General features: G+C 36.2%; 1 protein-coding gene across 4 annotated transcripts in view; it reads right to left on the bottom strand.

Moving 5' to 3' along the window:
• The window catches only part of Shab (Shaker cognate b), a 560,996-nt gene that overhangs the window by 22,552 nt on the left and 512,249 nt on the right, over positions 1 to 26,195 (bottom strand). For all 4 annotated transcript variants that reach the window (XM_069845212.1, XM_069845209.1, XM_069845210.1 and 1 more), the window contains one exon: positions 2,447 to 3,234. In XM_069845212.1, the coding sequence (XP_069701313.1) occupies positions 2,456 to 3,234 (779 nt within the window). In that variant the 3' untranslated portion in view covers positions 2,447 to 2,455. The remainder of the gene's footprint in view (positions 1 to 2,446; positions 3,235 to 26,195) is intronic.

Genomic DNA, 26,195 nt, shown 5'->3' on the forward strand with positions numbered 1-26,195 from the left:
TTTCATTTTGCTTGTTGGATTATATTTCCTTGCATCTACTTTCATATTATCCTGTTTTGTCTTCAATATTGCTGAAGACATTGGGATGAGGTATTTTTACATTGAAATCTATTTCTACTTATTTTCAACATTTCTTATTTTCTTCTAAATTCTACCCATACGTCCTTTTTGTTTCCGATGATTATAATATGCCTCTGTTTATGACGTCATTTTATTTTATTTTTTTTCCTCGCTGTTATTTATACTCCCTTTAACAGCTTTGGTCATATCGCGAGATCATTTTATTGTCGTAATATTACAAATGAACTTACTAGGTATACAGGTCACTGTTTACATTAACAAGGCACATGGCCTTCGAAATTACTATTTTACTATGATTCCGAAGGCCGTGATGACTTAATTATGAATTAAATTAATTGACTTTATTTTAAATGCATATTAGTTTGGTGAAATGCAAACGCTTTAAATATGATTTAACTTCCGAATTTAAGTTAAATTACAATTAGTTAATTGTGGATTAGTAACATGTTGGTGAAATCGGCACTAAATGTCAATTAAAGCTACTTTAAGTAATAATTTAAGTTAAATAGGCTTGGTGAAATCGGCCCTCAGACTCCTTGACTGCAAAAGGTCTTCAAGTAGGAGACCGGAATGATAGCAGAAGATTGCCAATAGGAAGCGAGAAGTGGCGACAGCCATAGTAACTGTTTATGTAAAATAAATCATTTTGGGTTTAACCACTTCCCTGATTAACCCGAGTTAACTAGGGTTGCTAACTTCCGTCAAAATTTATTAACCCGAGTTAACTCGTGTGAGTCCCATTTTCGCTGCTAAGGATTATTATCCCGAATATATACATTTCCATCATTTTATTAACCTTTTCCTGACTAGATGACTACAGAAGTTAGTGATATTGCTACATCTGGTGGTGGGATTCCTACGTTTGGTATACGATATCTGAAGGCAGGAAGACACCCTTTGACTATCGAATGGTGGTATAATTCGTAAGATTTTCGAAAAATACACCCCGAATGTCCTATCACTCAAGGCAGGATGGCCAGGAAAATCGCCGAACCCACTTCGGCTTACAGGTAGACATTTTCCAGAAGTTATTCCACGAACTCTGAAGAACAACCCAACCAGACAGGATTTCATGTGTAGTATTGCGAGAGACTCAAAATACAAACAAATTCGCCACAAGAGCAGATACTACTGTCCGGAATGCAATGTGCCACTGTGCGTAATAGCCTGCTTTCGAGTCTATCACACGACCAGCAACATTTAACGCCTTGATAACAGCATTGGTATTGTACCTCATAAATTAATCCATAAAAAAAAAAACATAAGTTGGTAACTAGTTCAGGAGAAAATCAAAGTGGGACAACTACCAGAGCTGGAATCAAGGTGCACGAGATAACTCGGGATAATAATTTAGGTATGAATGTATGTCTATTTTATAGTGATTTTTAGGTATGTAAGAAAATTAGTGATTTACAGTGATTCTGTAATATTAAATTACCTCTATTAAGAGTTTTATATTTGTTAAAGAAATTAACTACTTGCGTTTCTCAAAATCATTTAAGATGTGCCTACTTTTCTTTCTTTCAGTCGATAATTCGATATGCCCTAATTTTCTGGGGAAATGGAACCAAAATTGGAAGCATCTTGATTTTACAAAAGAAAGCCATTAGAATTTTATGTAAATCAAACTATCTGGAACATTGTCGGCCACTTTTCAGACAATCACGGATTTTAACAATCATAAATTTGTATATACATGATCTAGTACTTTACACTAGACAAAATATCGGCAATTACTCATTAGTGGCCAATATACATGATCATGAAATTAGAAATAGTGAACAAATTAATATTCCATATTGTAGATTACACAAGAGCAACACAAACTTTTTAATTATGGGGATGAAATTATAAAATAAGCTCCCAAGTCAATATTACAAATTACCAATCAATAGCTTCAGAACTAGATTTTACAGTTGGTTATTAAATAACCCTTTTTATTCTGTTGCTGAGTTTTTCAACACAAATTTGTATGAAATTGTATTTTAATAAATAAGTTCAATTGCGATTTAGTTAGTTTTCTTCAATGTAAAAGTTTCAATTATTTCATGTTTTCATTGTATTACTTAAATTTTACTGTTTCTTTTATTAGTGTTTTTTAAAATGTATTTATATGTTTTTTCAATGTATTCTGACGAAGCCTAAAATTGTATGTCTAATGGCCAAATAAATTGAATTGAATTGAATTGAATATACAAAAAAAAAAAAAAAAAAAAAAAAATATGATTCTTTTTTTCACAAAATTGGTAAAATATATAGTAAGGGAAGAGGTTAATAAAAAAAGCTACAAATTTATGCATCAACTTAAAAGGAGGTAGTTTTTGCTTTATTGGTAGTCTGAGCAGGGATTCGTTGCGGACAGTACCTGTGACTGCTACGACGTGGGTAGCTCCTGCTTCTGTTTCGTCCTAGAATCCCCACTTCCGGCAGCGGCGCCTTGATGTCGTCCAACAGGCGCCAGCAACTCCACCGCCGTTTGGTGCAGCAGCAATTTTGTCTCCTCCGTGGGCGAGTGGTCGTCCATGGGCGGCGGAGGACAGATGTACAAGGGCGGCGCCGAGTCCGCAACGCTCCCTTCTCCGCCGCAGCAACCGCCGTCGCCCGGCGCCGCCACGCAGCCCCCCACCACCGCCTCCAGCCTCTCCTTGTACTTGTTCTCCACAGCGGCCTCGTCCCTGGAGTGCTTCTCCCCGCCGAACAACTCGTCGAGCATCAGCAGCGGCGACTTGAGCCTCCGGGACTTCTCCACCTCGTGGCCAAGTCCGACGAACTTGATGGGCAGGGCGTGGGGCTTCGTACCGGACTTAGGCCCTATTCCGCGCAGCTGCTGGGGTTTCTGAGCGTGGCGGATGGCGGCCGGGGTGGCTGGGGGTGAGAGGGTGGCTGCGGTGATAGGCAGTTTGTTGGGGGAGTACTCGGAGCCCGACCCTGCCCCGCATCCTCCGCCGCCGTTGTCAGACGCGCTAGCACCCGACATGTTGTCGGAGATGAGCTTTTCCGTCTCGGGATCCGCCGACGAGCGTCCATTCCTGTGCGCGCTCGTGTCGGACTTCTTCAGGATGGACTTGGAGCGGCGGTGTTGCTCCAGCGTGGGACTGGTTCTGCTGTCGATAGAGTCCACCGACAGCGAAGACTTGCTACCTCCTTCCTTGCCTGAGAACATTAAGACCCAGTTGTATTAAAAGTCATTAACTACAGTAACGAGTTCAGGACTATCAGCCTGATATCACACTCAGCGAAGATTCTTTTGCGAATACTGAATCGACGTTTATATTCTAAGTTGGAAGAACAGTTGGAAGAAGAGCAGTTTGGCTTCAGGAAGGGAAAACGTACGAGAGGTGCAATAGGGATATCTTATGCGAAGTTTTACCGTTAGATGGCAGGAGCGTTCCATGCGGCACAACATGTTGTAGAGCTATATTATGTCATATGCTACAGTTGATTACGTTTTTCCGCTTGTTGGTGTTCTGTGCTTGTCAAAATTATATTTATAATTATTTTATATAACCTGGTATAATTTAATATAATTCAGTATTTTCTTACCTCATAATTTAATTTAATTTAAAATAAATAACAGCGTAAACTTGTATGATACTGAGCAATTCCCTTAAGATATGGACAGGGAAATCTGCAGCATGCAGAATATAGATTCAAGTAAATTGAATATTCATGAACCTAAACGAGAACTTTGAGAACGAGGTGCACGAATAAAATAAATAAATAAATAAATAAATAAATAAATAAATAAATAAATAAATAAATAAATAAATAAATAAATAAATAAATAAATAAATAAATAAATAAATAAATAAAAATAGCAACTTTGTCGAAGGTGAATATTACCTCTTTAATAATAAGTATTGTAAGTAGCGTACACTAAAAACAGGATATGCAGCCATCAATGTGTTTTTTTAATAGGGAAGGGACTATCGAGATTGAATTTCTCGTATTTTTTTCTCTAGTTGCAGGAAGATCAAATGCAATGTTTGATAAGATGATATAATATGATCGCAGTACTATCACGATTATTCCTGTGTTTTGTAGGTTAAGTAAATCCAGTTTTGAATATTATGTAGGATGGTTTTGAAAATTTTAAGTAAAAACATGGCTTTAATAATTAGTCTACAGCACATTAAAAACATTATTCACGAAATGAATTTCACTGGATAATAAACATCCCAGTTAATCGAGAGTTTACAGCAGGCGTAAACTTCGTAGACTCCTAGAAGTACTGAATATAATCTAAGCTAACACAGCTTGCTGTCGAGGTTGCATATTTATTTTATTAATTTTTCCTTTTCCTTCTTCTAAAATGTAACTGCAGCTAGCAATTCCTTACTTGAAGTAGTTATTTTTGTTTAATAGCTAGCACTTTGGAGGCGCAATTTAATTAGTTAATTTTTTTTAAAGTTTAAAGCATATATTCAGAATATTTCGGGACCTGAATGAAGACAAAAGGCTTTCCCTGGTTTTTACATACAGGAACACAACAAAAATTTGGCATTTTGAGTTGTTTTGAAGAGTATTTAATGTACTAATACACTTCTGTACGTAAATCCTCAATGTTTATATACCGGAAAACAAATACACACGCAAAGCGCATCCTTCAAAGTATACACTCGCTATCTGTCGGTGCTAGTTCAGGATATCCCTATTGGACTGCTACGAACAATTTGGGAAAGATACCTAGAGAAGAATAAAGAAGTGTATGTAGTATTTGTGGACCTAGAAAAGACGTTTGACAGAATGGATTGGAATAAACTGATGGGGATCCTAAAGAAAACTGGCGTGGATTGTAAAGAGAGGAGGCTATTCAGTAACCTTCATATGAAAAAAAAACGAGTCAAAGTCAGGATAGGAGAAGAAATGTCAGAAGGAAGTGAAATAGGGAGAGGAGTTCGACAAGGATGCCCTTTATCACCTACCCTGTTCAACATCTACTTGAAGGATTTAGTGAAGACCTGTTTTCAGAACATGGGAGGAGTGATAATAGGAGGAAGAAAAATAAAGTGCATAAGATTTGCTGCTGATATGACGTTGTTAGCAGAAGAGGGGGTGATACTAAGGGATATGCTACTGGAGCTAAATGACAGCTGTGAGTAGTATGGAATGAAAATAAATACCAACAAGACGAAGACCATAGTCATAGGTAGAAAAGTAAAGAAAGTAAACTTACGAATTCTAAATGAGACAGTAGAGCAAGTAGACTTCTTCAAATACTTACGTTCTCTCTTTTTATTTCGTCTGGCCATGGAAGAAACGTTGCATTGTCAAACAGAATGGTTAACTTGGTTTAAAACCTCGAATATTAACAAGAATTTTCCACCGGAACGTTCAGGTGATAATATTCCTATGACCACTTCAGCTACAGATCTTCCAGTAGCATCTATCGACACCCAAATATTATGATCCGCCAAGAACTTCTGATGTTGTTTAGAGTATCATCGTAATACGGAGACAAACAATATTTGCGTAGACTCACAAGGAATTTTCATAGCTGTATATTCCTCCAAAAACGTTTTAAAAGCAGAATTTTGCAGCTTATTGAAAGGGATGGTTGTGCAAATACCAAATAAAATATATGCCTTGAAATTCGAGGAAGATTCGATAATTTTTAAGTTCATAGCTATAAGAAAACCTTGGTTGATCGAGTTTTAAACGACGCGCGCTCATCTGCTGCTAGAAAACTGCGAGAAGGATGCGAGATTGTTTGTAAGGAGGAAAGTCAATCCTTTCCTCCTTTACTGCAGTTAACACACACAGACAACAGCACACTAGCGACCAGAGAAAGAAGCAGATTTTAAAGCAAGTGAATGAACGGTTAGGGATGAGATCCTCTTCTGCATGGGCGGAAAATAGTGTAGCAGACAGAAACTGACTGGTCGTGCAGCAACCCAGAGCGATGTTGCATTAAACCAGACTATAACACATCTAGAAAGAGGCACAATAAAACAGTTTTAACGCAAAGCTATGAAAGACGCAATATAAACTTTTAAAAATTATAGGCTAAATCAAAATATATTATTCATTGCACTTTATATATGGTTTGAAACTTTCGAGGATATTTGAAAGTTAAAGTCGGGTTTATATAAAACAAAGAGGAAGTAGTTCTACGTCAGTATCACAGATATTTTTGGCCTCATTCACTTCCCTTCATTGTCTACTAGATAGGGCAACAGCCAAGTTATCAGTTTTGTACAAATATATTTGAAATTGAAAGTACTTCAAACTACATTATTTTTAACATAAAAAATTAATCGGCCACCGGCAGCTTTGAACAATAATTGTAGTATGACTTTACAGGAACTGACATTCTTCAAAAGCATGTGATATTGAACTTGTAAAATGTACATGTGGCAACATAGACCACGTGGGTGGGTGCAGTGTTCTCGATTTCCTAACAGATTATTTCCCATTCACACTTCCGTAAAACGGTTCCGGTTACGTGTTAGTAGCTGGTCTCTTCCAACACGTGTGATGCTGTAGTGTGCTCGAAAAATGCTGCGAGGTTGTGAATTTCCTTGTAATTGTTAATTTATGCAATTATTCAATAATAATGGAAGTGAAAACATATTATATTTTGGACAATTCGGGAAACTCAGTTTACAAGAACAGATTATTGCTATAAAAAAGGGAAGGCCAACCCCAACACTACCTGGTCTTATTTGTATGCATGTAAGCTAATTTATAGCATGTTTCTTTCAAGAAGGTGTCATTTTGTGCTGTTAACTTCTTTCCTCCGCTTAAGAAATATGCAGGAGCCCCCACTGCATTATAGGGTCGTTTTACGTCAAGAAAGGTGGATGCTGAAAGACATAAAATACGACAGCAGTATCCTTCCCTCTATTTTCACATCTTCTGTGTCTTGTAAACACGAAACTCAGCTTTATCAGACGATATAACAGTTCATCGTTATAGATACCAACCGGTAATCATAAACTTAACGCGAAATACTATGGCTGTTGCCGATGCCGATGATAACAGGGACCTCACTCTTAACCAAATCACGACCCACCGATTTAGAACCTTTTCGAAAGGTCAAGCAAGCGATTTTGAACCAAGAACACGGACAAGACTAATGACTGACAGAGATTCAACCAATCGGCGCCATCAGTGGTACACTTTCGGAGGTAACCGCACGATATTTACGTTCAGAGACTGAGAAATGGGAAAAGGAATGTTATAAGTTAAGCAGAGGGAGGAAAAGATGACATGGCAGATAGCGGAGCAAGATGGAACAGTTGCTTCGTCTTATCGTGCTCTGCAGGGATAATATAATATCAGGGAGTCACGTGATGCTGCGATATGAAGAGGGATCCGGGCGAAGCGTTAATGCATGCAAAGAGGAGAAGCAGAGGCGATCGATGCGTGGTAATTAACTGTGAGGATAAGGAGTACGTGATACCTGCTCTTGGCACGGTTCTGTGTTCTGGCCCCAGATTTTAATAGAATTTTAATCGTATTTTGGCATATGAAACTACTGCACTTTTATACACATTATGCTAAGTCAGAAAGCAAGGTTCCAATTATTATAACATTATTTGAGGAAGTTCGGTTCAAAATCTGCTTAACCCTCCTGCTACGAAGGTTTTTTTTTAACTTACTACTACCAAGGGAGCTAATACAATTACCTCATCAAAATCATATATCAATCTTTGTTAAGCATTTGGAATATTTAACAATGTATTTATTATTGACTATGGACCTCAGATGGACCTCAGAAAATGTAAAATAATTGTCCATTTTTTTTAAATACACCGTGATTCAAAAGTTCTATTCCATTTTGTTGAAAACCCAACCAAAATTAATGAACTTCAGATATGTTATTGGTGACACTATGAGAAAGAATATCAGTAAAGTTAAACTTGCATCCCTTCCATTTCAAGACAAACTCCTCAATGCTATACAGAGTGATTCACGAGAATTTACCGTCCCTTACGGAGCTTATTTCCGAACACATTCTGAGCAAAAAATGTCATATAAACATGTGTCCTAATCTCAATATTTTCAGAGTTACACTAATTTGAAATTGTTACTAAAATACCATTTTTCTTTAGTTTTAAGGGTAAAAAAATATTACAAATAGAGAGTGAACTATTCAGAAGTGTCATTTCTTTAATTGGCTAGTGTTCTGAAGCTAAAAATGTGTTGTTAATTGGTTTCTACAGATTGTGTTTTGTAATTTTTAACTAAAAATTACATTAGTCTACTCTTATGCACTTATCACAAAAATTGTTTCAAATCATACGACATTAGGAACTTGATTCTTTACAGTTTAATTATGCATCCTAATGTATAGTCTTAAAAAAATTTACAAGAGTGGCGTGATTCGTAACAGTTTGTGCGCCAGGGAAGTCTCTCCGCACTGGAGGCAGCGGAATGTATGCACTAGCAACTGCAGTTATGTTGGCAGTAGTTGGAACTTACGCCAGGAACAAAACATAAACTGTGTAGGCTTACTCACCACAATCATAACAGATGCTGGAAGTGTTTTCCTCGTTCTTAAAGGCACAGTTCGACTCTTTTACACTAATTTACAAACACTTTCACTAATTTTTCTTGCGTAATCGAATGCACATAATTATATTCGGCTTAAGTTCACTGTTTTAGTATTATTACCATATACCGCAGATTTTGCCGCACGTCAATGGATAATCTTTTCGTAATCACTTTATTTTAATTCTTGAACCACTGTAATTTTATAAGGGTACAATTGAAGTTCGCTTCTTATAAACTTATGTACTGTCCACTTAGAGATTTCAGCTTCTTGTGCTAATTTGCGCGTTGATTTTGTAGGACTCCATAGCATTATATCCCAGATTTCATCAAGTTTTTCTATCGATAAAATTGTAGGCCTGCCACTTCTTGGTGCATCGAGAACTCACCCGGTTCCACGGAATTTATTGATCAAATCACGTACAGTATCGTGATTTGGAATTAGGAAAACGCTTACGAAATTTCTGTTTCACATTTTCCGTAAACTTATCACCTTCGCGAAAAACGCTCTTTCTTCAATAGAAAGCATTGTCACCAGTAATCTTTGGCCACCACTCACAATTAGACTGCGGTACACCACAATCTAGTACAGTATATACAGTCACGAAGCTTGAGTTGTTGAGGGTACTAGAAACAATAGACTTTGCCAGTACTATTTCGCATTGTCTGTGATGAGGAGATAGTAGCGATACTAGCGGTTAGCAACTATCGTTGGATGCATATTCCCTATGTATTGAGCTTCGTGAATGTATATACGAGGGGGATCCAGGAAATAACGACTGTTTTGTTGTAATAATTAAAAAAATATATTTATTTGAAAAAAAAAAAAAACAAAGTCTGTTACATAACTGAAGCTTCCTTTACTTCTCTACATAATCACCACCTACATTTAAACATTTGTCGTATCTGTTCACTAGCTTTAGAATTCCCATGTTATACTCCTCTGCCGCCAGTTCATTAAGCCAGGTGTTCACTGTCTTCTTCAACTCTTCATCACTTCCAAAACGCGTACCACCCAGAAAGTCTTTCAGCTTAGTGAAAAGGTGAAAATCGCTAGGAGCAAGGTCTGGACTATAGGGCGGATGATCAGAGATTTCCCAACCGAATTGATAGAGCAATTCTCGAGTTGAAGCAGCAGTGTGCGGGCGGGCACAGATTTTGTGGTAGCCAAGATGTTGCGACACAATTTCACCAAGCAAAGAACAAGAAATGTCAGGAAAGGCAATATGCAATTCGTCGAGTTAAGTGCGCCTGTCTTGCAAGATTCTGTCGTTCACTTTAGTCTTCAGATCTTCTGTGATGAGTGATGGGCGTTCGGGTCGAGTTTCAACGTGGACATTTGTTCGCCCATTGTTGAACATTTCGCACCATTTTCTCACATTTCTTTCATTCATTACAGTATCACCATACACTTCTTTCAATTGCCGGTAAATTTCTGCAGGTTTCAAATGTCGGGCATTAAAAAATCGAATCACACTCCTCACCTCACAGTCGGCGGGATTATCAATCACATCGTTCATTTTGAAGTAACACAAAATGCACAATGGCGACTTGTTGCAACCAGTACTCACAACATTATGAGAACACATGTTAAGGAAGCCAGTTGACCTTCAAACAAGGAAGGGGAGTCAGCTGCGCGGCGGGTATGCGCGAACGGTCGTTATTTCCTGGATCCCCCTCGTACTAGACTGTGAGTACACCCGTCTGCTCTCAACTGATACAGTTAGCTAAGCAACCCCACTCAATGATGTGGCAATGATCCCGCCCAGCTGATGCTGCCAACTTAATTGCAGTTGCGAACGCATACACTCCGCTGTCTCCAGTGCGGAGAGACTTTCCTGGCGCACTGTATTTGCCTTGGTACTGAAGATTCTTATGAATTTAATTTTGTGGCGAACGTAGAGAAATTATACATGGAGTAGGAAACAAAGCAGTTGACGGTAATTGATCAGTTCATTGCTACAAGACAACATATCTTATTGCAATAAAGCGTACAGTCTAACTCTAGGGATGCAAGTTGTTGTTTTTCTTTGCGTGACATTGACCAAGCTGACCGAAGTGTCCAAGACGAGATGTGAGGATTTGTAAGTAGGCAACAGGGTCTCTAGGGACACCAAAGAGAAGTGCGAGAAACCTCAATCTTGATTGCCGACGAGACGTACAGTACTTCATGAATTTAAATCAAAAGACATTCGATGCTTCAGACACTAGCGCCAGTGTTTCTATTTACGTCACCGAGAAACTATATATATTCCATTTCCAAAGAAATTTGTGCAGTGAAAATTACACATCCTTGCCACATAACACGCTTTGCGCTTTCTGCAACAATTCAATGCATGCAACACGTGGGGAGTGATAACAACGTTTATCGTTTATTTTATTTAACCATAAATTCGAAAACATACATGAATAATATCGTTGTGCACCCACTTATGATAAATTTCCATTTTGCAAATTTCACACAAAAGAACTTCCTTTTAATCTCAATATGTTATGAGATATGATTTAATTTTAGGTTCAAATGATGTGTATTAGTAATTTATGTTACAAGAGAATAAATTAGGATTTTACCCACTAGTGGCTTGCGCCTCGGACGATATTTTGCACGACCAGTGTTATCACAACCTATCATAATCAAGTTAAGGTAACCATTTTTAAAGCCTCTTTTGTTTTTCTAACAATCAAATTTGGTAGACAACCAGTGAAAAAATAAGATTTTAATCATAACAAGACGAATGAATCTAGTGATTCGGATGGTTCGCTTTTATCATATGAACTTTGTCAGAAGTAAATATTGAAACTTCAAGCCTACAGCCTGAAAATTGAAAAGCTATATAAGGTATAGAATATGAGTATTTCACAAAATGGGATTAAGCGAAAACAACTGAAGGGGTAAGAATGAGACAGTCCAAAGTCACATCCACATTTTTAACAAAAATATTTTCTTATGCGGGTTTATTTCTTACACATAATTATGGGGAAGCTACTATTAAAATATTATAAAAATTACTCAACAAATGACGTAAGTATACACCAAAGAAATTATGATACCGCACATAATAGCATTGGATTCTAAACCTTTAACACACTCTCCTGTAAAATTTATTTACAATTGAAAATTTATTTGAGAATTGTTTTTTTTTTCTATTTATATAACCATAGGTAATATCATATAATAGAACCAGAACATTTTGATAACTAAGATACTGTTCTGTTTTGTCTTTTCATCTCATTTAAACATTTATAATGTTATTTATTTCAATGATGTATGCCAGTGATGTCAAAGCAAGCGCATTTTTTGACCTTGACGTCGTGCGCGGGCATCAAGCGCTAAGTATGGAAAGAGGAAGTGTTGTGTGTATGAATAAGCAGCCTGTTGGATTAAGAAAGCAGTGGTGCACAAACTTCAAACGGAACGTGAAATTTTATGTCGTTATTTGTATATGGCTTCTTTCTGTTTGATATTATCTATATTGACTGTAAAACAAAAGTACTAACACTGATTTCTTAATATTGCACTTGTGTTTTAAATACTAATAACATAATAAAGAGTTAAGAAGGAATATTCACATAAATTCAATAGTAGTACAACTATACTGTACTAAATGGATGAAACTCATCATTCATAAAGAAAGTGATATCCCAAAAAAAAAGAGATTGATTATGACATGGTAAGTTGGAATTAATATTGATGGTACCTTCAGCCTTATAAAAGTAATCAATAAACTAATCAGTACAAAGTAAAGTTACCTAGGTGCTGTATATGTTTTAAGTGTAACTAATATTCCATAACAAAACCCTTATTGCATTATGCTTTTAAGGTGATATTGGTGAGCAACTTCCTATCATCAGAATATTAAATTATTTTCTCGAAATGTGCTGAAGCTATAGAGCTGACATTTTACAACATATGGGCACGTATCTTTTGCTTATGATGTAAGAGTAGTTGCTTTGTTAATTCATTTCCTTACAAACAATTTCCATGCGAATATTAAAAAAATGTTCAATACACTATCTTCAGTAATACGTATTTACGGTATATTAGAGTTACAAAAACATTCTTTAAGGCTACTAAATAAATAGGCCTATATCTTAAAATTTCACTTTTCTATAAAAAGAAGTTGAGAAAATATTTCTTTTGGATAAAAAAATCAAACTTGTGAAAAATGAGCATTAAAATTAAAACTTACATTCTTATAATGCACTTATACTTCTCAGACAAATCTAAAAATTAACATGGATACAGTTTTTAATAAGTTTTCTTTCCTTTATCTATTGAATCAGTTCTGGCCATCCCTGAATATAGCTCGACCAAGCGGCATATGCTACCTCTTTCGTCTGTCTCATTCCTTTCCGCTGTAAAGCGCTCAGGCACGAGAATGACGAGACGAGACTTGAAAGACAAATGCAACGAACACAGCGAGCGAGAGCGGCAGTTAGTTTTGTTCATCTCTACTTAGGACCATATCATTGACACTCCTTAAATTGTAAAGATATCACAATCAGTAATTTTGACGTATTTTGCTAAAATGTTAAAAGTATTGATGTCTTTAATCTTTGGCCAAGGGATCCTATGTTACAATCAACGTTAACTATTAAACTTGCTGGAATTCGTCATGAGTGACCCAAGGTTACATGGAAGAATGCATGGAAGATAATTCTAATTAAATTCTGGTAGGAAAGATTCAGACTAATTATGTATCAAATGTGTCAGATCCTAATTTTTATATTCAATTTCTGGAGGTATAAGCATTGCTAATGTAGGGAAAACGGGAGTATCTCGAGAAGACTACCACCGAGCACCTCTTGTCCACCACAAATTGCATTTGAATCCGCCGTTATTCGAACCAGAGTTAATAGCGTGGATGGTTTCAAAATATGAACTTCTTTTGAAGTAGCCCGTATGTTTACTTTCATAATTCACCATAGATGATCAAAACCAGAATGAACATTGGAGTTTTCGTCATGTTCACATCAATAATTTTATTTAAATCCTTTGAAGTCTAAAATAAAGTGCATTGTTATTTTATATGAACCAGATTTTCTCCAAGATGTCTGAACTATCATTTATTTCCTTAGGTGACGAAAACAGCTGTATTTAGTAACATAAAATCTATCAAATAAGAAGAGAAGTTAATCTCAATTTAGGCACATTCTTGAAAATCCACAGCATCTGCGGTGAAATTCTGCTCTTGTAATTCTGAACTTCGATTCCCGATAGTAATATCCGTATTGGAAGAAGATGTATTATAAGTTTGACTTCGTGAGAGCGGGTAGAAAAAAATAGAACAACGTATCAAGAAAAAGGCTGCACGAGAGCGTATTGGTAAGGCATCCCCGCTCATCGATCCCAGAAGAAGCAATGAAATGAAGCTTCATATTTCAGACGGAAGAAAACAGAGCATCTACAGTTCTAGATTTTAACCGTAATGTTATGTAACCTTACATTTCAATGCCAGACTTGAAACAAATTTAATTTTATCGTACTGTTGCTTTTATTTAGTATTTTTATTTCCCCATTAAACCTGACCCGATTAAAATAGTAATATGCATTACAAGAGCGGTATGTTGATGTTTTCATGTTCGAGGAAAACATTGAAAAAGCGAAACGTAGTTGAGCTTTTTTAATTTCCGAGAACATGAAAACAAACATACCGCTCGTGTATCGTACATTATTTTGTGCGAAGATCGTTTATTACATACCTGAAAGAGGAATTTCTAATTAGTTGCAATGAAATCTCCATCTTGGTTTCTGTTCAATGACGGCAACTTTTAAAAACTAAAATATCTATCTTCAACATTGTTGCTATAAAATATTTTCTGTGTTTACTATATTCCATCAGGCCGTGATATACGTCTGTCTTCCCCCCCCCCCCAGTCTATAAATGCGAACTTAAAACAAACGGTAAGGTTATGTAATGATTTATTTTTCATTTTAATATTTTAACAATATTATTTATATATAACATATTGCAGTAATAACATCGGCATCTGGAATCTTGTTGATTTTTTCACGGCTTCCTTAATGTTACTTGCATTACAAATGCAGTAACTTTTGTGGTGTTGTAGAGTTTACTTAATTTTTGCAAATATTTAAAAACAATAATTAACAGTGCAATTTAGGTGAAATTGCAGTGGTAAGTTTCCAATTTATAATTATTACTATGTTAAACGTCTCTAAAAATAATATGTTAAAAGCCTAAAGCAGTAAAATGAATGTCGCGCTTAAGCGGTAAGAAGAGGGAAATTGTTATGTGTGTTAGGTTGGGAATACTGAATGTGGTATTTCACACTTACCGCGTATTGGTTTTGTGCGGAGAGCAAGCAAATACGCATGATCTCGCACAAATGTTTATTATTATTTCAGACTATGATATTTCATGTCAGCAGTTACATTCATCGTAATGTAAACATCACAATTTTGCATAGGGTGCCACAATTACATTCATTACACTTTCTTACTGACTCACTATTATACCTAAATTTCATACCTACTACTGGGACATCATTTTATTTTTACTAATATTTCTAATATTAACCTGGCTATATCTTTGAATTAACGGTTGAGGATCGAAAACACTGTTTGTTACTCCTTCCACGATCGGAGTTTAATGACACTAGCGTAAAATAAAAACAAATCACTTTACTAGGTATAGGATGAAAGAAAAATAGTATAGGCCTATCTATTTACGTAAATTAGTAAATATTATGATTTTGATTTTTATAATTTTCGTTCCGTTTCTATTTACTCTAAATATAGTACAGTATTAACAATAACTGTTTTTTTATTCACTATCTGAAATATCCAGGCGGACGTATATTGCGACAGCACATTAACATACGATATGGAGAGTGCATTTAAATTGAAAAATAATTAAAATCTGGATATTTAAATAAACTGTTGAAAATAGTGACTGTTCATTTCGGTACAGGCTTCAATTCTTTTGTGCATCTTATCGAAGACGTTTTCAAGTATATCTTCGGAAATTGAATGTATTGTTTCTTGAATGTAATTCTTTAATTCTTCTGTTGTAGGATGTTAAGCAAACATAACTGTTTTACAATAACTCCAGAAGAAATAATGCAAAGCACTCAAATCAGGCGACATGGGGAAGCTTAATCCTGCTCATGTTAAAATAGTTCTCTACCTAATCTATAACAGAGTACCTTACGTACTGTAAATTCATTCCTCGCTTCTGCCCGATCCGTACAGATAAATTTACTCAGATATACTATCTATTGTCCGTCCAAGTGGTTATGTCGCAGGGTAGTAGAAGGGGCGAAAATCACGTGACAGTTGATTAACGAGGCAGTTTTATTTAAATTATTTTAAATATTTCTGTATAATATTACCAGACATCGAGATTTTGGACCCGATAGAACAAGTTTACTCAGTCCATACTATAGGCAGCTTTGTTACTGTGTTTGAGGTGATGGGAGTCGGCAGAAGGAGAGACATGTGTACATGAAACCAAGTCCAGTCCAGTCTGCTGGTGCTATACTGTGACGTTCCAAAGAAAGACAACTAATTTATCAAACATTAACTTATAATGTACAATCCATGATATCCCCACAATATAGCCTATACAATATATTTACAATATAATGTAATGAGAATTTATGTTCTGTTCAACTTGTTTATTTTCCAGCTTTCTCTTCTAGAATACTATTTGAACTGTTACAAAGTACTACAACACACATTCTCAAGGTCTCAAAATTAAATTTTCTTCTGTTGTCGGCAAGACAAAATTTGTATTGAGAGAAGCTCCGTTCTACATCATATGATGTAATGGGTGCAAAACGGTAAAACACTAAATCATTGTAGTCTGTCTTCGCTACCCCAGCAGTGTCCGTAGACTTCTTTCCTGCTAGCATGTCTTTTATGTCACAGAATATGGCATATCCACTGTTTTTACACAAAACTGAGCTTAATTTCTGTTTAACACGATTACTAGCTGGTGTAGCGGATGCTTAGATGTATTACTTTCGTTATCTCCTCAATTAATTTCAGAGCTTCAGCAGACGAATAATTTACGTTTTCTATAACCTCACTGGTTAGTAGAATATATTTTTTTTCCTGAACTGTCAGTCACGAGGGTTCCGACTACGACATTTACTATACACCTGCCAGCTGAATCAGTGGCTTCATCAATCGACACCCAGATTTTATTATTTGCTGTTTGTTGTCTAATGTTACTTAATGTTCTATCGTATCACTTTCTCAAGTAAGTCTGCCGCAACGTCGAGTCAGTAGGGACTATTCTCTTGGTATATTTTTTCCGTGAAAGCTTTGAAATTAGGGTTGTTTACTTTATTAAATGATATGTTTACAGCCACCATCATTTCACATAGATCTAGGACAGACGTGGGCATCAGTAGTACATGTCGAACGGAGTTGAACGCAAGGACGTGATCTCCCTCCCTCCACACCCCTACCTGAGGTACCTGTCCGACCGGTTGAAGCACTGGCGGTCAGCGGTGGATTTCACTAAAAAAATGTCGCTCTCTAAGGAAGCTCCTGAAGTAAAAAAGTCCAAAAATATTATTTCCACAAAGAATGGGAAAATGAATTCTTTTGTTGCGAAGAAGGTGAAAGCGTTAGGTGGTTATTATGCTACACAATTTTTCTAGCACGTTGAGCGACATTAAGAAAAGACTCGTTTTAATGGAACAATTTTTTTAATCTATTTTTTATAATAATAGTAGTCCACACCTGTGGAGTAACGGTTAGCGCGTCTTGCCGCGAAATCCAAAGTGCAAGTGCGCAAATATGGCTGTTTTAGATGTATATAACCTTAAACAACTTTGCAGTGTTAAATATTCACATCTTCGAAGTTTTGTTATGAAAATTGCTTCTATGTTTGGCTCAACCTTTATTTGTGAACAGTTTTTTTCTCAGTTGGCCATTGTAAAATCCAAATCAAGATAACGCATTTCAGACGAAAATTTATTCTATAGCTCACAATTGCAATGTCTGACATAACTCCAAATTTCGAAACACTTGCTGATTTACGTGACGAAGAAGAATAAACGAATCCTTTCTTTTAAGGGCATGAGTCAATTGACGTAAATTGACAAAAACAACAAAGAACTACAGTAAGAATTAAAAAAAATAGCCTAATTGTTGCTTTTCTGTTTCTTAGTAATCTGCTTGATATTTTGTTAGGAATCTATTTTTCCTTAGTTTCTTAATTTTATTTTCAAAGGGTGCAAATTAGTGACTGATGCCCTTTCAAAACAAATAGGTTCAGATTATGACATTACTTTTTAACTGTAGTGGAACTGTACGTTTTATATCATTTTATAAGGTTTTTACAGTAATTGTTTAAATTAGAAATACAGTTATGTTTCAGCTTTTTGTAAAATAGTTTGTATTTGTTTTGGAAAATTTGTTTTCTTTCACTGTCATTATTCATAAAAATAACATTTGTAGAAAACTGTGTATCTTTTTGTCCTGCGTAAATACTTAACGTTCCGTGTTTCAGTACTTCACGCGATCCACCGCTGAGTATTACGTTAACAGGTGATGCGTGTTGTAGCAATCAGAGCAGTATGGCGCATTTCTTTAAATGCCCACGTCTGCTATAGGAAGAACTCGGATTCTTTATTTATAAGTTAATCTGACACAGGTGGAATTTCTTCTCTGTTAAGAGACAAAATGTTTATATGTGAAATGTGTTTTTGGGAGTTACAGTGGGTCCCAATGTATCGTTTTTGCCTCCCCTTAGTCTGACATGACACAATTTAATGTAACATGGTCCCCATTAACTTCAAAATAATCACTTCCGAACTCCTGCACAAATAAATGCGTCTTAGAGTATTTCACTTTTGGCATACTTACTGTTAATCTTATTCTTCGACTAATGAGATAGATAACCACATGCACACATCAAAACTAGACTGCTATCTCCTGTCCTCTCTTCTGACAACGTGAACTAGGCGTACGGGACTGTTTTTATAATCAGAACAGTACCTGCCTTATGAGTATGACTGAGTAAATAAAGCACATGGGACGACAGGTAGGTCGCTACCATCACTGCCCCCTCCCACTATCGTCCTGCTTTCCAACTTGAAACTGCACTGTTTTCGTCTATCGGGTCTAAAGTCTCTAAGCCTGAATATTACGTAGGCACTAGCCTTTACAGAGAGGCCAGTAGAATTGGGTGAGGGAAACCGGGATGCGACGTAACCAAACGACGTAACAGTACCTATGCGAAAATAGCCATGATTCAATAATGAATGCGCTTTCTTCACTGGAAAATGCGACCATATTTCTGGAATGTACTGTACACACTCACTCAGTACTGTTTAGGCCTACTATGACCGAACGTCTCTGACTGCATACGCAGCCTTGGTTCTGTGTGAGGACGGGTGGAAGTTTACTAGTAGAAGGGGTGGGAGGAAAGTACATAAAAAACTCCGGTACAATAAAAATTGAAGTAAAAATAAAATGATGTCCTTGTATTTTATTTTTTCTTTTTACCCTCCTGCCCTTGAAATATAGTTTTTATACCTACTCACTGCTTTATACCCATCGTGAGCTAATCTCCTATTTCTCTCCTAAGTAATATTTATTTTCCAATTCTATTTTTCCATTACCATCTAGTAACATTAATCTATTTATTTCACTATCTAATCTCTCCTTCATTCCAACACTAATGACTTAATTTAACCTATTCAAAATTATCACTACCACTATTGCTTTCTTAATATTTATTTATCAGTTTACTTATCTCGATGCCACTTTGCTTGCTACTAATTGCTTTACCTGTACAAATAGGTTCGTTGTTAGATACAGAGTGGAAGTAAAATAATCCTGCAGAATGAAAGAGACGATAGTTACTATGGCCTGTCCAAAACTATTTCCGACTTGACAAATGACGCCTTTAGCATGTTACCTTGGCAACCATTCAAATCACCCAATCACGAGAGACGCTTAACCACGGTAACGGGACGGTGTTGCCGTATCTCTGTTTACAAGTTGAACTGAATACCACGGCCTACAGTCGAGCCGTTCTTATTTCCGGCAGCAAATCACACGACAGCTTCTGGTCAGCTGACACGCTGCTTCACTGGCAGTGGTTGTCGTCAAGGTTATGCAGACGACATACCGCTTCCCGCTCACGGTGGCTGTTACTGTGTTGTCAAGTCTACCCTTGTACTCTTAAAGAAGTTTTAGCACATGTCTAGTCTTAAACATCGAACGAAAAATTATTTTCTACGATAAATAATTAGTAATATATGAATACATAATATTATATATTATTGTTATTGTTGATCCTAGCATCCCAGGACACAGAAGACTTGCCATGTTGTGCTATAATTGGTTTTTCCAACCATTTGAAGTAACGATTTTCGTAAATACAGAAACAATATTAGAAATTACTAAAATGGGAGAAAACTGTAAAATATAATAAATAAACATTTTTATGTGAATAACTAAAACCACACAACCTGTAAATTAAGTAAAATATGTTGGTATTAAAAATTTTGTCATGATAAGTCATTGCTACATAAAAAAAAAATACACGAAGAACCTTACCTACCGGTATTGTTCAATTTAGGGGTGCTACGCTACAGTCATTGTTGGTACCTGCCGCCGCCATAGTTTTCAGTTTTTCTTCTTCTTTGCCGGATTGTCCGCACTTCTCTGTCGTTATTTGAGAAACCGTGCACTTGTCCACATCACACGCATCAGCTGTTCATTGCACCACTTGCATTAAAGGCAATAAACTACCCTTATTTTCACGTTCATTTTCGAAATTATCTCTAACGCTAATAATCATTTCTCTGCTTTGCGAATTGATGGCCTTCCGACTCCTCCGTGGCATTGTGATGCTGAAAACTCAGTGATAACACCGCACTAACAACAATAACACTGCACCACCGACTGACTGTTCGACAACCAGCTATTAGAACTGCGTTCGTTCACTATTGGCTTGACAGAGATTTAGCAACACCGCTATTACCTACCTTCGTCGCGCCAAAAGTCGAGAAGGCGTGGCCACGCCGGAAATAAGAACTGCTCGACTGTAGTGGTGAATACAATGCCCGGAATGACTTTGAGTTGGCTGGTTAGCGCGTGCTTTGTGTGAATTAAAAATATTATTTAGTTGTATTATTGTTTTAGTGTATAGATAATTATTGTGTTTAAATTATATTAGACGTATTATCTTCGTTGTCATTGGTGGAGTATGTGGCTAGTGTGCGTTTTCTAGTTTCTGCGAGATTTTCTAAACAGGAGACTTGTGCAATGTCGGAAGGAAGAAAAGGCAGGCGGAGAACAAAGCATATTGGACAAGTTGCCCCGTTAAAGAGTCAAGCGCGAGAGAGATGGTGTGTTATGTAAGAGAATATTTTGAGAGGGAAAAAGGTAATGGTGGGCCTCTTTTACCTTTGGCACAAGTCGTAATGAGAACTGCTGCTTGTGTTAAAATTAATAAGAGCACTGTTATCGATATTGGAAAAGAAAGAGGCGGTGTAGATTTTTAATCATAAATATTTTTAAAGTTTACAATTTTTTTCAACGCCTTTCTAACAATATTACATTAAAGAATACAGACATTCATAAAAGTAAAGGCTTCGTATTAAATTTAAACCTGTTTTTACAGTTTACACTCCTTTCGACGCTTTTCTAACGATATTACATTGAAGAATACCGGTACTACTACTACTACTACTACTACTACTACTACTAATAATAATAATAATAATAATAATAATAATAATAATAATAATAATAATAATAAACTAATAATTATTATAATATTAGACTAATAAAAATAATAATGTACACAAATTTTAATGCCTAGTATTCAACAAGTTGGCTAGAAATCTATGTGTTCATGTCAGCCGTTCATTACTACACTCTATCGGCAGCACGTTCGCTTACACGATAGATGGGCAACATGACAACATTGCTCCCCCTGCTCTGTAAACTGTCAAGTCGGAAGTAGTTTTGGTCAAGGTATAGAGTTGAACAACGATCGAGAAATCAAGACTAACAGCGCCCGCAAAGCCGAAAACAGCAGACAATATTGCCTACGATGTCATTGACTACTTGTGAGTGAATCAAGCGATCAAGAGTTCGGAAGTGATCAACTCTCTAACGTCAAGCAGCCTTGACTCGTCACAGTTGTTTATACCAGACTGAACTTTTATCTGTTTTTGGAACTGTTCTATATATTTATAAACAATCAAGTAGCCTATTTGAAGCATTATCTCTACCTTTCAGTGTAAAATAATCCGTTCCCCAATCTCTGTTTAATTACTAGGCCCTTATTAAAAGTCTAGGATTTTTCTTCTTCTTATGTTTGAGATCAAGTGTAGCATTTCAAGTAAAAAAAAATATTAGCGTTTTATTTAACGTTATGTTTTATGTTTCTTAAAAATGCAAATTTATTTGAGAATTGTTTTTCTATTTATATAGTCATAGGTGAATATCTGATAATAGAATCAGAACATTTTGATAAATATGTTAAGGCCCATTCACAATGAAAATTAAACATAACCGTAACATAAACACAGAAGTTTGCGCCCAGGCTACCAAATGGGATCATTCACAATGATTCACATAAGCATTAACATAAACATTACCGTAAGACGTTAACATGAAAGTTTGCGTACTCCAAACTTTCATGCTTAGGCCTATGCTTACGTGATTTGCAAACAGAACACAATCGTAGAGCGCTGAAGTATATTTTCATTGTGAATGAGCCTTTACTGTTTTGTTTTGTCTTTTTGTATCAATTAAACATCTCTAACGTTATTTATTTCATTGATGTAGGTCTATGTTATTCAAAGTTACGAAATCTTTCCACGCCGACCAAAAGGTATTTCGAGAATGATGAGCGAGACTAGAAGCGCACGAGAGTTACAAGACGAGACTACAAAGACAAATGCAACGAACACAGCGAGCGAGAGCGGCAGTTAGTTAGTGGAAGTAAAATAGCTTTGCAGATTTCCAGAGCGGATAGCTCATGTTGTATGTAACAAAAAACTATAATACAATATTGGTGGAAAGTTCATCGTTTTTTCGGGGGAAAAAAATTGTTTAACAATCTCTTATTCCATAACTATTGCGAGTAGGATCGTGATTTTTATCCATATCGATAGGAAATCTAATAAATAATAATTTATCCCTCTGCGGTATTTCAATAACATGCACGGTTTTCGTGTAAATTTAATTTTAAAAATATTTAAATTCAATCCATTGCACGAAGCGAACGCATGGCAACGTCTTGGCAGCTTACGTACGAGACTCACCGAGTTCGTTGACCTCTTGCATCTGTATATGAGTAGTGTGTTTTAGCGACGATGTTGCCGGGCTGCTGCAACTTCAATGCTTAATTTTCTAATTAACTGTGAATTTAATCACAAAACGTAATATAGGTTTTCTATTAATTTGCTGTACGTGCACCCCATCGTCTCTTTCAATCTGCAAAGTTATTTCACTTCCATCTTGTATATATATATTTATTATATATTCGTTTATTATTCAATATTTTAAATATCAATTTGATTAGTATATGAATTGTTTGATGTTATTTATGACCATTTGATTTTCGTTATTTTGTTTTCGCGTAATTTCCCCCTCCCACCCCCCGACTTTTTTCTTCCGAATTTTATAAAATAAGGAAAGAAATTAACGAGTAAGTACGGTAAAGAAAAATAATTTAATCTGTAGTAATGTCACGAGAGGCCTCAGATTTGCCGATAAATCCACGACCGAAGCGAGTGGATTTATCTGGGAAATCTCAGATCTCGAGTGGCATTTATTAGGACTATTTCGTGAATAAAATAAAAATGTAAATAGTATATCCCTAAAATTCGATCACAAAATGTTAATAATTGTTTATTAACTAATACTTAACCTATTCAGACATTGTGAAGTTGAAATAGATGAATATCGATTACTGCAATAAAGAACTTCGATGTTATTATTTGCCATTTGCGAAAGCGAAATACAGGTTTAACAATGTTAATTACATGTACTGTACTCTTCTCTTATTATTACAGTATAATATAAATACATTTTCATTATCTTGCTGAAATCATAATTTAATTTAACAGTAACAGTGGGGACAGCTATATACCAATGCTTATGTATTCACAGCGAGACATGTTGCTACACAGTGAAGCCATCTCTGTATAGATAGGCCTAATTAAAACACGAATTTTATTACGCCATACGGAAGGCAGTTTGATGAAAAGACCTTATTATTACTATGCAAGGTCATTGGGTTTGATATGCGATGATGTTACATAAATTTGAACATCTGACTTTCTATTAAATGTTTCATTTCATTCAAAAGATACAATTTTATAGGCTACTTATAGGTTATGTTACCTATGGCAGCAGGACCAATGTCAGCTGTGCCTTATTTCGACCGTTACAATCAGTGCTACACGAAAGCATTTTTTATAGCTCGAGAAACGCATGCTCGCTGTAGTGTGTAACGGAACTAAAGCTGTATCTACACAGTTCAATATTCCAATCACGTATGCGTGCAATCTGGTAAGAATATTGAAAGAATCAAGTTAAAAAGATACGTTCAATTAAGATGCATGAAGATTTTGTGTCCACACGGTGCGCCGTTTTGAACGTCGTCTTCACGGCGTAAATATATTCATTAATATTAAATATCAATCTTGCATTCATTGCTTTAAAGTTGAAAGAAAAGTTTAACCGTGTAGTTGCATCTTAATGTATTCATGATCATCAATTTACGGGGAAACAGTTGGCGACAACGACTAAACAAAAGAACGACCATGCGATAAATTGATAGCGATAAATCTAGCTGCAAAAATTATCGCAAAGTCTGACTATGATTGGTTGGAATTCAAAATTTCATTACACTTCATTGGTAGAAAATGGAATGACGTCATATAAACGAAATAGTAATTAAAATGCAATCAAGAGTCGGTCTGCACAAAATAATAGAGTAATTCCTGCCATCTCTTCTGATCTCATCAACTCTACGAAGTTTCAACATTCAGACAGTAGTTGTACGTTTTCAGTCACTTGTCCAGTTTAGTTTTTATATTCGACACTTTTTGTTTCGCTTCTTGTCGCTCAGAACATACATCTTACCACGGTCTGTTGCACTGAACTTAGCTGGAGTTGTTGCTTGCTGTTCCAATTTTGTTTCTGAAGAGGAAATACAATAAAAAAAGTCTTCTTTCACTTTTCCTGGTAGGTCACTTAATTCCCCAGATCTTATGATCAATAACTTGACCGACTCGTATGCTTTTACAGCAAACACAGCTGACTCAATTTTCAGCTCTGACGTTTCACTCCTCATTCCAGTTTTATTGCTAAAAACTCTCGTAGCTAACACGTGATAGTGTACTTCACTTTAGTATTCTTTCCCGTATTAGTTGTCTTCAACATATAGACTGTTATCACAGTCTAGTATATACAGTCGCGAAGCTCAATACGTAGTAAATATGCAAACATTAGATAGTTGCTCACCACTAGGATCGCTAATATCGCCTCATTACAGGCAATGCAAAATAGTACCGTCACAGTCTATTGTTTCTAGCACCCTCAAAACTCAAGCTTCGTGACTGTATATACTGGGTGTTCAGTTCAAAGTGTGCCATGGCTCGCTGTAAGCCGTCATGTGGCTAGCCGATGAGCCTAGAGAATTCAATCTTCCTACACTTCCGCAGAGGTGTATAACCTATGAGGCAGAGAAGTTGCCTAGCAAGTACGGCGTTCATTCTGAAGAGTACGTACCGATACGTACGGTAACGCCGGTAGTGGCAGGAATGTGAACTGTTTGGAAATACGTACTGTCGGGATATGGGGAGAGGGTTAAGACGATTACTTACGTATTTGTTGACATTAACTTCGACGGTCAACATGGACACGGAGCATTTGATTTGTGTTGTGGAATGTTACCGTACGCAACCGATGATAACAAATACCCTGCGTACGACTTGCCGGCGCAAAACACAGTTCTAAAGAGGTTATGGTGGCACACAGACCGTACAGATCGCCATCTGTTGCGCCGTTCAAGTTATACCGTACACGTTCTCAAGTTCAGATTGAAGAACGCCTTAAATAATAGGCAACTTCTCTGACATATAAGCTGAAACTCGCTTCAAATCGGTGACCCAACAACAGTGACGTCATGACACACTTTGAAATGAACATCCAGTAGTAGACTGTGCTGTTAACGTGTACTGTTGTTACTTGTAGTTTTATTATCTTCTATAGTCAATTGTTTTTTTTATTATTGTCTGATGTATTCAACGTCGACTTTCACGGGGCCATGGAAATTATGACACGAAATTAAATAACATTGTTGATACACATCACGAAGGCTAAAACTAGATACTTTGTGCAATAAGTATCTTTACGCAGTCCAGGATCTTATTATGAATTTCTCGATGCAGTTGTATATAGTGAGCAGACTGCGTTTTATTCAACTGAATTCTAGAATTCTTTCAGACTGCAAGGGCTGCTACCACATAATTTACTTAATATTGAATAACCAGAAGTAACTAATGGCCTTAACTACACCAGAATAAATAAACAAAAACAAATAACTATGTAAATTCAGAAAAAAAAAAAACATTGAACGTCAGGCCAGCGAATAGGGATTATAAAG

Source organism: Periplaneta americana, chromosome 14 (genome assembly GCF_040183065.1).
Source record: "Periplaneta americana isolate PAMFEO1 chromosome 14, P.americana_PAMFEO1_priV1, whole genome shotgun sequence".
NCBI classification, from domain to species: domain Eukaryota; kingdom Metazoa; phylum Arthropoda; class Insecta; order Blattodea; family Blattidae; genus Periplaneta; species Periplaneta americana.